The 13,059-nt window shown below is 41.0% G+C and overlaps 1 protein-coding gene across 7 annotated transcripts in view; it reads right to left on the minus strand.

Annotated features, from left to right (window-relative positions):
* The window catches only part of znf536 (zinc finger protein 536), a 217,709-nt gene that overhangs the window by 31,426 nt on the left and 173,224 nt on the right, over window positions 1–13,059 (minus strand). The window contains exon 7 of one of the 7 annotated variants that reach the window (XM_056749597.1): window positions 2,323–2,511. The exons of the other annotated variants lie outside the window; for them this stretch is intronic. Coding sequence (XP_056605575.1) covers window positions 2,447–2,511 — 65 coding nt within the window. The 3' untranslated portion in view covers window positions 2,323–2,446. Of the gene's footprint in view, window positions 1–2,322; window positions 2,512–13,059 lie in introns of those variants that run through there. 7 annotated transcript variants of the gene reach the window in all.

Here is a 13,059-nt window from a genome sequence, read left to right on the forward strand (position 1 = left end):
TTAAGAATGGAAAAAGAGTTATGGGTGGACTGATTCCTAGTGCACTTAGTGCCCTCTTCCACACTGCACGGAGGGGCAGAAACCCAACCCTCTCACATGTGCAGATGCAGGAACGTCTCTGCCGATGGACAGAGAGCCAATCACAATCTGGCATCACTTAGAAGCTGAAGGATTTCATTACATAATCCTGGAGGGGTTGGATATTGATAGATAATAAAGTTTCCCTTTGCTTTTCATTGTTGCTTATATTTTAACTAATTGAATTGAAACGTTTCTTAAATATCACAGACTGAAGTTCGAATCCTGTTAATGTGTCTAAAGGAATCCTGAACATGTTTTGCATGGATTTACACATACACCTTCATACGAAGATCTAAAAACATGTTGCCCTGGAGCACACCTACAGCTGTTCCTGGCCCCTGTGTGTATGCAGGGGTCAAAGCCTCCCACTCTAATGTGATGGGTAATTATACGGTCTGATCTCTCAGACAAAGGATTTAAGAACTAAGAATACTACCCTCTATCTATGTGACACATGTCTGGATTTATTAATAGTCACAACCAGGCCCACACAGAATCTGTGCAGAACGCTGCAGAAAGCTCCACAGATTTCTAGATTTGGAACAACCGTCATTCACAAGTTCTACACGTGTCCTGCCTGTGTCTTATTAAAGATTTATATCAATTGTTTATTTATTATACCCTTTAAGAGTGTAACGCTAATACATTCAACATATTTAGCTATATTCGATTCAATCCAATCCATGTGATTTTAGAGAGTTTCCACAGATTTATGTTAGGAGTGGTCATATGGACAGACCCGGCAGCCTGAGATAATGCTCTCAGATGATGCCACAGTAAGCTGCCTTCAAGACTTCTTGAGGTACATGTAAACCACAATGCTTACTGTCATCACTACAACAAGAACTGTGTAAATGTCTTCATAGAGAAACAGACTCTATCTGCTGAGTGCCACGGTCTCATAGCCAGATGTCAAATGCTGGTAAAATACAACAGGGTGAAGAGCAAAGCACTCGTTATCCCTTTAGCATTTGTGGCTCAACTCTTTGTAGTTAGCATGAGTGAAGGGAAGTGAAGTGGGCTGCTTTTAACCCCCCCCCCAAACACACACAAACACCCTAAGTCTTAACAACACCCCCTCCGCAATGTCTCTTATGTCTGCCCGTCTCCTGATTGTTGATCCTCCAGAAAAGAACGGATCAAATATTCCACTCCAGTCTGTGAGCGGGGCACAGATATGATTGGGGTTGACGGACGGGGCCCCCAGTTTGAAGTCTTTACAGACAGTGCGACTTTGATATCTGTACTCGGCGCATATCACCAAAGACACAGGGAATGAGGGTGAAGGAGTAACTGAGAGAGAGAGAGAGTAAGAAGAAATGAACAAAAGCATCTGTGGAGTGGTCAGGGCCAGCGGCAGCATGTGTCAGAGGCTTTTTGAAGTTTAACCCCCCTTCCTCTCGCTCTTCTCCTCCTCCTCCCATGTATGTCTTTCCCCCACAGGCCCCTCTCTTCCTCACTCTCTCATACTTCCTGCTTTCTGGGAGAGCCCTGTGGCGACACATACAGTATGCACTTACACACCAACAGCCATAACCAACCAATAACAACCCACTAACTCTCATAGGTTTGATAGGACTGCTTCACGTAAAAGTGTACGGCATGGGAAACTATTGTTTGAGCCAGGAGCACACTTCATCGCTCTTTATGTTTAGGTAGGTCTTTATATTGTCTATGACAAAAACACATCATAGTCAACTTGACATGATACTAGTCTGTGAGACACAATGCCATTATTTTTTCTACCTGGAATGCATCAGGTGTCCTGGCTAGCGAGAGAGCAGGAATGGGCAATAGTAGGTGGTGGGAGGTGAAGGCAAAAATTTTATCGAATTCAAGCACTTCCTCATACTGTACATACAGTATTTTACTGTTCTTTGGAAAAAAGGGATAGTTTACCCCAAAATTAAAATTCTTTCATCTTTTACTACCCTCAGTATATGACTTTCTTATGCACAAAAAAGAAGAAGAACAAGACAGACCCCCACTGACCCCCAATTTAGTGGCAGAAAACCATCGAGACATTTCTCAAAATATCTTCTTTTGTGTTGCACAGAAGAAATGAATATACGGGTTGCATAGGTCATGAAGGTGCAATAATGAGAATTGTTCTTTTTGGGTCAACTATCCCTTTAAAGAATTTTCGAATCATAACTAGGGAGGTAAAGTAATCTTGCTAAGCTATCCACTGTGTAAAATAGTCTGCAACACAGCAGAAAACAAAAAACTGTGACTTTATAAATGTTCACACAGCATTAAGCTTCTGTCTTGTAGCGGTCTTAACTAGAAATAAAGCATGCAAAATTGTTCATGTGGGCGAAATCAAATATAATTCGTAGTTATAATCTAGACAAAAAAAAACATTTTAAAGTAAGGACCTTTTTGGTGGTCTGTCTGTTGAAACCGAATCCGCAAGAAAGAAGGGTTCATCTGAAATAAAGGAAAAGACATAAACACGTGCAATCATCATTTTCTCAACTTGTATTTCCGCAGATTCAAAGCGCTGAGCTTTAGCATAAACAGCAGGCAGGAAAAGTGGGTTTTTAAAAACTCTGTCTTCCTGGGATTGAGCGTTTGGAGCAGAGGGATGAAGAAAAGACTAAACAGATGTCACAGCTTGGCGGGAACGAGGGAGTTAAATGGCTTTATTTTTTTCCTCCCTCTTTTTAAATGTCTCACGTATAAACAGATTTTGTTGCTTCTTAAAGTGGGCTCAAAATTAAAGCGTATCGTTTTACACACATATTGCATGCATATTAGTGAGCCCCAGCTGCCCGTGTCCTGTTCTTAAGAGCCATATGATTGAGTTAGGGGCCCGGGTATCAGATAAGATTTAGGCCTGCTCTCCCTGTGTGCTCCCCCTCTGCATTTTACTGCTAAGTTATTAAATGGAGAGAAATGACATTATTTTTCTGAGTGTATGTGTAATTATTGTCACACACCTGTGACTCTTGCCATAGACGAGGAGAGGAGGAGAGGAAGGAAGAGAGGGAGAGTCAAGATGAGGCAGCGAGGAGAGAAATGTCGTTCCGAGCAGCAGGAGTTCAATGGGGGTTTTTTCTTTTAAATGGAGGGTGAGAGAAAAACAGCCAGCTTGTTAATCATGAAGTCTCTGTCATGGGGAGAACACAGATATTCTAACAACTCAAACAGCAGATACTGTATAACTTGAGGGCCCCTGTGCATCATGCATTCGCAACTTAAATTAAATGTCCTTTCATGTTATTTCTTTCAGACAACAACATCCATCTCATTCTATATCCAGTTTGAAGTTTACGGAAAAGTTTCCTCTCTTGTCTGGCAGAAATCTGCCAAACAGGCTTCCTTTCCACATACCACCAACAAACTGTTCTGTGTTGGCAGTTCGAGATGGTGAACAAAACGTCTCATCTACAATTCTGATGCATGCGCCAAGCACACGTTCCTTTCTTTCTTTCTTTCTTGCTCGCTTGCTTTCTTTCACTCGTTCTTTTTTCTGTTTCTTGCGGAGGGGACCACCCTGTGGAAGGCAACATGTGAAATACTGCTCTGAAGACAAAGGAAATTACCTATTAGAGTGGGAGCAATGATCCTCTTTTGCCCAGACTCCAAAAAGTGACTCAGAATGTTGTAATTGTTTACCTTTGACACTGACCGTAATTCTTCTTTCCTCTGCCGTAACAGAATATTTCAGCATCGCTTTTTTTCGAAAGCTCCCTCTCTCTCACTGTCTCGCCCCAACACTGAAATGTCATCAAATCACTCACAACGTATTTCTTTTCAACGCCCACTCTTTGCATCACAGGAGCAAGAGCAAAGTAAGTATAGAAACGACAAGAAAAGCAGCAGATTAGTTGAAGACATCCCTCTCGATGTCCTTGAGCGTCCGGGGCCCTAAAATGTGACCTCCGCTGCTCCATCTCTGACTTGTGCAAATACACTCCGCATCACACAAAGCCTTTTATTATGACACGTCGGAAAGGGCCGTTGATAAAAGCTCAGCGTGTCAGGCGGTTTTACACTGTCAGTCTCGCTTTCCTGTGCTGATCTAAAAGCATGAAAATAGCAGCATTTTTCGGTGTAATGTTTTAATAGAAAACAGATGGCCGCAGATGTAGGGCTGCAGAGAGCTGGGTGACATGTCTTTAATATTTTAGAGTGGTCTTGCTGTAAACGTAGAAGCAGCTGTTTCCTCCCCGTTGTAAATTTGGAGTTTTTAATTTGTGATTGACAGCTATTGGATTTGCTGTAAATTACAAAAATGAATATGGAAGCGATGGAACCGACGGCCAGGAAGGGGGAGAAGGGGGGAGGGAGTCGTCTGATGCCGTTCACGGATGAATAGATTTATATGCACCCAAATGTGATGTATTTACTTTCTTTCTGTCTTTCTCCCTCGCTCACGATTCTGTCAAGACACGTTGCTATCTCGCTATATAGGTTGATATTTAAATGTACATGAATATTAAAATAAAAGCGCGGGCAGAGAGGATGCGGGCGCGGGGGGGGGGGTTGCGGTGGTAACAGAGTTCTATTTCGACGTGTTTGTTTAGCTGCTGTTCGTTTAGTTTTAATGTCAGCTGCGAGTACAGCTCCCTTGACGCTTATGGAAGAGGTGATTGTCATCAATTCGCATCTTGGCATTTAAACCACCTGCTTCAAATATGCGTATTTGAAATGCAAATAAACTGCATATGCCCAGACAAATTAAAAAACATGGTGGGTAAACACTTTTGAAGTCATAACTTTCTCTCTCTCTCCTTTTTTCATCAGGGACTTGCACTGTCAAATGTTCTTTGACTTGAGAAGGCAACGGCAGACAGATAATGCCTCTCCGAGCAAACCTGCATAATACTAACTGATTATATATTTATTTACGGTTTTGTTCGCGAGGCACACAGAGCGGTTATGTTTTTATCTTGGCCTCAGCTTGATTCTTGTGCCTCTGGAGTGTTTTCGATTAACCGTTTTTGTCTTTTTTGTCCTTCTGAAAAACGAAGGCATTATGTTTTCTCTCCTTATTTTTCGCCTCTCGCTTCCCCGTCGCCTGACATTGCTGCGCTTCAGACATCAATAGCTATACGTCTTATTTAGCGACGACCCTTTTTTCATATTGATATTTATATGTGATCATTACTTTTGCTCTCCAGGCTTTGTCTCCATGTGTCAGCTCTAAGGTGCAATATCCAATACTGCATTCGGAGCAAAACGCAAAGCAAATATACAGCATAATGCTGGATAGCTTTATAATGAACCAGGCACATAATTCTTCCGAAGGCGTCAATTTGAACATGATCGGGTTGCGCTTCCAAGACCGGGGCATCTTGTTTCGTTTTTATTCCATCCGTTTTATCTATTTTCGTCCAGGCCGAATGAAGGGCTAGTATGATAAAGATCAGGCAGATGGCTGACATTCTAAACACTCTTCCTGTATGCGTGCAATCACTGTCATCATCCTCATTAATCATTATCCTTATCATTGTTTTAGATGAAATAAAAACGTTCACAATGACACTGTGAATCGAATCTCCTGAATGGCTTCAAAAATATTTTTGCAGACTGTGAAAATCTAAACTTTTGCACCACTGCTTCCCAGCATCTCTCTGTTCTCTCCGTTTTGATAAATCTGATTTTATTTCTCAAATTAACAAGCAACCGTTTCATTTCGTCAGATGAAGTCGAAGTTAACAGGGATGGAAGACACACATGGAATAGCTTCATTATCGTTAAAGACCCCCTCCTAAACCGGCACACGCACGCACACACCAGGTACATTTGCCACACCTCATTGAGTATTGATTGTGGCGATTGTTGACTGTTAGCACTGATCGGGATGTGACAGCGGACGGGAAAATGTGCTCGCAAAGAAGCGCCTGTCACTCCGTTTGATGAACAGTTGTCAAGCACTCACAATGGCCCGTGCACCGCCAACACCGACGCTGCTAACATTCACACACCTGTCAACCACAGGCAGACAGAACCCCTGATGAGGTGTTACCTAATTGTGTTTTAGAAAGTGATGACATCTCGTCTTATTCTCTCTCTCGCTCCACTATGATATGTCTCTTAATGCAATTAGGCATAATGAAAAACCAGAAATGGTGAACACTGGAGGCTTGGTGGAAGTGATGTGGGGGGGCTGGGGAGGGGTTGGACTTCCTGTGGAGAGCAGGCATTCAAATGAGAACATAATAGGAACATCAGAACAACAGCAGTACTTTCTGGGAGATGACAACAACATAAAAAAATCCAGGTAATTAAAAACATACTCTGTGTTTTGTCAAAGTGGCCGTCACTGCTGAAGTTGAAGCCTCTTCCCCACCCGAACAACTTCGGCATAAATACGAATAATGATCTTGGGAAGAGGAAAACTAAGACGACGGTCACAAAAAAGCAACAGAACAACAACGACAACAGGAGAAAAAATAATCAATCAAAGTATCAGACTGAAAAGTTGTTCTTTTCTCAAGGACATAGAGTTCTCGGGCATTCTGTTGGAGCTGTCCAGTAGAAAAAAATTAGACATAACTTGGATGAGACGCCAGCGAGGGGGGAGGGAGAACCGAGAGGGATGAGACACAGAAATAAACCCAACTCCCATCTGATGACCAGCTTGTCTATAATACTGAATCCCTGCACCGTGCCAAGATGCAGAAACAGGATAAGTCCAGATCGGAGAGATTTGAACCAGTCTCGGGCCTGTGAGAGCACAGCGACAACTTTGAAGCATGAAAAAAAATCACTGTTTCACCTGCTTACCAGTCCTTTTCATAAGCCGATAAGAGATTTGAGCGGAAAATTGGGCGAGCGGAAGAGAAAAAACATGATACGCGGCATTCGGCTTATCATTTTCTACCCCCCTCCTAAAAGAAATTACAGGACAGATGATGTGGCCATCTTGAGATCATTTGTCAACTGTCAGCTTGGGTTGACCTTGCAAAAAAAAACAGACAGGGAGGTGCTGCTATCATTACAGAAAAGGAAGAGCGGTTAAAACAGACACAGAAGAGGGAGCGAGAAAAAGAACCGTTGTTTTGGATAATAAAGAGACATTTTGCCTCCCATTTGCAGCGCCAGTTAAAAGCGCAACCAACATGGAAATCCATTCTGACGCTACTTAAAAAGTGTGACCAATCCTTGTGCAGTCAATTAGGAACTGGAGAAAGACTATGATGTTTTTCTGTTAGGGTCTGGCGCATTCTGATCAGCAAGGATTTACCGATGAGGAGAGGAGATTTAGTTAGAGTTTTATTGTTTTCGCTCACTTGTTTTTCTTTTTTTATGGGCTCGGCTTTTCTGCTTTATTCTGCTCCTTTACACTCTCTTTCTCTATTTACAAAAGCATTATACAGCTATGTGCTTATCCATTGTTCTGAGTTGAAAAGCTGGTTGCAAAAAAATATTTACAAAGATATTGTCGAAAAAATCTATGTTATCAAATTTGGACATAATGTGTAATTTAAAGCGTGTAGATGCACTGGTTGGCCAGAATAAGTAGAGATGAAGTTTCACATAAAAACTTTTTTTATCTTAGTATGGTGTTAATCCTCAGCTTAATACCCTTCTCCTTTTTTTGCAGGATGCATGGCTTTTATAAAAGCTATAAAGTTCTTTCATATTCTGGAAACAGACATGCTAGGCCTGATTTTACAAGAATTGCCTCACAATGAATCACACAGAAAATTCATCTTCTAGGGTTGTGTGACTCCAGAACAGACAATTAAACAATGAAACATTTTTTTTAGGATGTGTAAAGAAACAAAGAACACGTTACAGCAGGAAAAATTATTCACTAATCAAATAAAAGAATGATGATGGTTATCATGGCTAAATGCAAGAACTGTTTTCAAAACTGTTGGAGGAAAATGCTTAAAAAAATGCATTAATATGAATAATTATTATCATTGTCGTTCCTCTTCGTATCCTATATAATTTGTAAATCAGTGCTCTTTGCTTCAGTGGAAACTCGTCACATTAGAAGTGCCGTAAACTGCTGTTAGGCTGAAACATATGGGTGCATGCAGTCGTCAGCCCACTTCATAAATATTTCATTCATATTTCCTGTTTGTGCGCGTAAAACCGTGTGACTGAAAGCCTATTCATGTGTGCGTGTCCGTGTCTCTCTCTCTCTCTCTCTCTCCTTCTTCCTTTTTTCTTTCTGTGTATAATTAAATCGCAGCAGATTTCCTTTGAAACTGCTAATCATACCAGTAAATCAAGGCTGAGATTTATCTTGATGAAGGAATTGAAAATAACTTCTGAAAGTAACAGAAACACCACTTGAGAACAAACAGACACAGGCAAAAGGTGAACCTGATTTCAGACTTTGCCTCAAAACTGTCATCAGCCGTCATTCAGGCTCAAATACTTTCAAATTGTAGTATTCTACGAGAAGGCAAAGTGTTCAAGCTTGAGTGTGTGTGTGTGTGTGTGTGTTTCGAGTGAGAGAACCAAAAGGGGATCACAGGCCAGTTATTGAGTTCTTGAGGACACAAAAGGCCTACTGTTGCAGACAGCTAAAGCTGAGGCAGTTACTGTACCTTTCAATACTAATATGTAACCATATCTGTTTTAAAAGGACGATTCATATTACTGTGAATGGAGGAGGAAAGTTGTTCCCATCTCCCAAGCCCTAGGAAACTGGAGTCTCAACCTAATGGCTCTCAATTGGAAGGTGGCCTTTTGTGGAAGGGGCATCGCATTTTTAGAAAAAAAATGACACATTAAACTTTTGTGATGATGTAAAACATCTTCTTTTTTTTTGACAGCACAATGGCACTTACTGTGCTTTATGGTCGCTGTGGCGACACAAAGGTCATTTTGTATATGACTCAGCGGACAAGGGCAGCACTGAATGAAAATTAGGTTATATGTGATCAACCAAGTTATTAATCTGATTAAAATGGATTCTCTTTGCTTCCTATTTAGCCAGGGCTTGGGAGAGAGAGCGAGCGAGACACAGAGTGTGTGTGTGAGAGAGAGAAAGAGTGAAGGGGGATGGAAACAAAAGAACATTCTGTTTATTTATCCTCAGAAGAGTGCCACCGCTGCCAGCTCGGCCTCCGTCGTCAATTCATCAACGCAAAACATCAACACGTCATAAACCGAGAAATGTGCATTTTTACTCGCGCTGAATTCTCTGCTTCCACAAGCGCCGGTGTCCTTGCGTTGCTGCCTCATCCAGGTAACCTTTCTAATCCTGATTAAATTACTGCAATTAGAACAGCAGCTCTCCCACCTCCCCCCATATTTCCCTAATAAACAATACGCCATCTTAAATCCATTCGATGGGATTTGCACGGAACAATGCGCGAGCTCGTGAGATTTATTTCCATCTCTACAGAGGAATTAAGTGCATTTTTTAACAGCTAATGGCATAATGTGGGCTTATTTCTCATGCAACGCTTTTCTTTTATGTTGCTCCTCCACTCTTTCTATTTGAAGGAACTTTCCTTCCTAGTCTTCATTTGAAGTTTAAATCAAATGTGGCTTATTGGACCAGCTCTTCTTTTGCACAAAAACCTCAACTAGAAGTATACGACAGATCCGTCTGTAATTGCTACGTTACCTCTCAAAACACACCTCTGTTGGTGCCGCCTCAGCCTGACTGTGTTTTCCGTATTTGTTTTATTAACTTTGTCGCATTGTTTGCCATTGATGTAGAATAAGAGAGCAAATAAAAGTTGACATACTTGCGCTTTTTTCTTTTTTTAACTCCTGCGCCTGCCGTCTGGAGTCAGGGCATATTCTCTCATTACATTTGGAGTGCGCGTGTCACACGGTGTGTGTGTGTATGTAAGCATCATCATTATGTTGCATGTGTGAAGCGCGCCCCTGCGAAGGCAGGAAGTGTTGTTCTACCGGTACAAATCCACTGAGAGTAGATTCTCACATCTTAGATCACCTGGGGAACGCATGCAACACAGCTATGTGGAAAATCTCAAATTGAACAAAGTCTGTGTCTGTGTCGAGAAAAAAAACAAAAACAAAGAAATAATAAGATCAAATATGTGGAGGGGGGGGAAACACTGGGTCGAGGTGCAAATCTATTAAGTATTAGCTTAAGGGTTTCTGTCATTAAATGCAGACTACGGCGGGCTACAGGGGAATAAAAATAACAGTAGCGTGCGGTGATTACCGCACCAGTGAGAACACTTCATATTCTTCTCTCCCAAGGTTTCCTCTAACAAGATCTCTTTTTTCTCTCTAATATTATGAATAGCATAATTGTTTTGCTGTCATTAGCATTGAACATTTCTTTCCTTTGTTGTCATACTGGAACCCGATCCTTTATTCAGCGACCACTCTTTTTTCCCCGCTGGAAATTATGAAGCTTACTGTACATCAGCAAGGTACGAGACAAGAGTGAAAGAGAGCGAAATTACGAGGCCTTTCAAAAGCTTTCAGCACCGCCAAAGTTGATATCAGAGTAAATTAGCGTAGGGAAAAATATTTTTAGAGATCTCACAGCTGCTGAGGAGAGCAACAGGTACCATCCAGTGGGTTTGACAACAGCTTTTACAATTAATTGCTCTTTGAAAGCAGAATTTGTGTAGCTGAGTGACAAGGCGCTAATTCACCTAGGTTGAAGTTAAAATGGTAATATTGAACATGTGAAATAGCACCTCGCCTTCACCCGACGAGCCTTCATCACACTGCGCACAATGGAAATAGTGGAGATGCACCAACATTGTCTGTCACCTCTGAGACTTCCACAGAGAGAGAGAGAGAGAGAGAGAGCAGTCTGCTATCGTGAGAGCGCTTCCCTGAGGCAATACGCTCTGAGATGGAGAAGCGTGGGACGTAGCTCAGAGACTCAGTCTGATGAGTCGTGTCAAGAGTCTACCTTTACTCTGTAATAAGACTGTTTGACAGCTCTTAAATGTACCACAACAGTGTGCTCGGAGGCTGACAGCATTTAAACTCCCGGTGACAGGTTAAACATCATCAGTCAGAGATGAATGATTCGTCTCGGAGTCTTTTAAAAACCACTCGTATGTAATAACTCGGTTCAACACAGTTTCTCTAGCTCCGACTTTAACGGTAAGGAGCTAAAGATTACGGCGAGCCGCCGTGTTCCCAAGGGAGGGATTATGCATACATAAAACACGGGCCGGCTGACCCTCGGGCCGTAGGTATCATCAGAGTGTGACGGGTTCTCCCAGCTCTCCGCATTTACCCGAACGCAAGGCTGCTAGCAGACTAACACGAGCAATATTACTGTTAATTAGCCACCTGATGAGGACAGCATTACTGGCAATTACCAAGTTTCATCCTCGTACTGCTTTTTGGATGCGGAGATCTCTTTTCACTGAATGCAAGGAGAACGTCAGGGCCAACAGAGACAGAAATAAAAAAGGAAATCCAAAGATTTTGTTTGCATTTTTCTCTTTCTCACTTGGTGTCTGTAACAGTTCTAGCGGTCTAAAAATGTACAATAATTACTTAGTGGTGGTTGCTCTGTTATAAATGACGTACAGAGGTTAAGCGTGTGTGGAAATTGTGGAAATAAAAAAAGTAACAGATTATCCGGTGTGATCTCAATAGTTTTTGTAAGTATTCTTGCATAAAGTGCGGTTTCAGCAAACAAATGTTTTCACATTACATTGATATAGATGATAAATATACAACAGCAATATAACAGTAACTTATGTGTATGATCAAATTAAGAGATATTAACGAATACTGTGAGGTTCATATGAATATTGAATGCATGGGATTGTATTTGTAAGGTATGAGATCAAACATTTCATTTAACACAAACACATAATTATTTGCCAAAGTGAAAAATGAATAATGTTACAACTTAACATCAAAAGTGCTTCACTTATATTTCATTCTTTGTTGAGCTTTGATGATAATTGCATACAGCCAAACAAAGAGTGCAAATGACTTCACTTATATTTGTTCCATCTGGATTTCATTTAGAAAAAAATGTCAAGTCTTTAAAAAGGTCCTTCTCAGACAAAGTTTCTCGTTTAATGATAAATGAGATTACCGCTCTGGAATTGTGAGTACAGAACTTGTTCACCTGCAGAGTTATCCAAACAAACGTCTGTTTCATTTTCAACAAGCCATCAGAGTATTCATAAAGACTGGCATCTAATTTTTGTTTTTTCAAAAAATGTTCTGTATACATTTTTTTTTGGATGATGTCATATGTATACATCACAGAAATAAATGAGATCACAATGAAACACATTTGAATTTTTTTAATGTATACTCAAAAATATTAAAAAATTAAAAGATAAAAAATTAAAAAAAATGTTGCACAAAAAGACACAATTATACAATAAATGTGTTCCACATAAATGTTCCTTTTTCTGTATGTTAGGATGTACCTACAAGTGTGTTCTTGTTTAGGGAAAGCCGCTTCTCTTCCGTTACATCTGTGGGCCTTGCACAATGCAGGCACCATATGTTTTTAATTACTGTCTCATAATAGAACCTGGTCAGATGAACACACACTCACACAAGCTCTCTATTACCACACTCGCTACACATTTAACACAGTCAGGGCTCCAGAGACAGAGAGGCAGAGGGAGATGGATAGAAAAAGAGTCAGAGTGACGGAAACAGAGGGATATAAAGTTAGAAAAAGTTAAAGAGGAGAGATGAACTTTAAGCTGACAGGAAGACAGGAAGTAGTACACTGTGTCTGACCCACACCAGACTGGGGTCAAGTCCAGCCCAAGAGAGGGTCTGATCCTACACCCTTCTGACAGTGATAATTGGCCACTGGTGACTAAACACCATTTACATTTAACTACCCACTCCTGTCTGCTACGGCAAGATACATCTCAACACACACACAAAGATAAAAAGAAAAAAGCATGCTGGCTAGTAGACAGGCGCTAAAATGAAAAAGGTAGAAAGTCTGGGAAATCCAAGAGTGCATTGCACACATCTGTGAATTTCCTGCCACCTTATACTGTATATTTTGTGGGCTTGATCAATTGCAATTTTCTGATTTTGGTTGTGTGAGCCATAACTTATTTA

The sequence above is a fragment of the Triplophysa dalaica genome, chromosome 1 (genome assembly GCF_015846415.1).
Source record: "Triplophysa dalaica isolate WHDGS20190420 chromosome 1, ASM1584641v1, whole genome shotgun sequence".
NCBI lineage: Eukaryota > Metazoa > Chordata > Actinopteri > Cypriniformes > Nemacheilidae > Triplophysa > Triplophysa dalaica.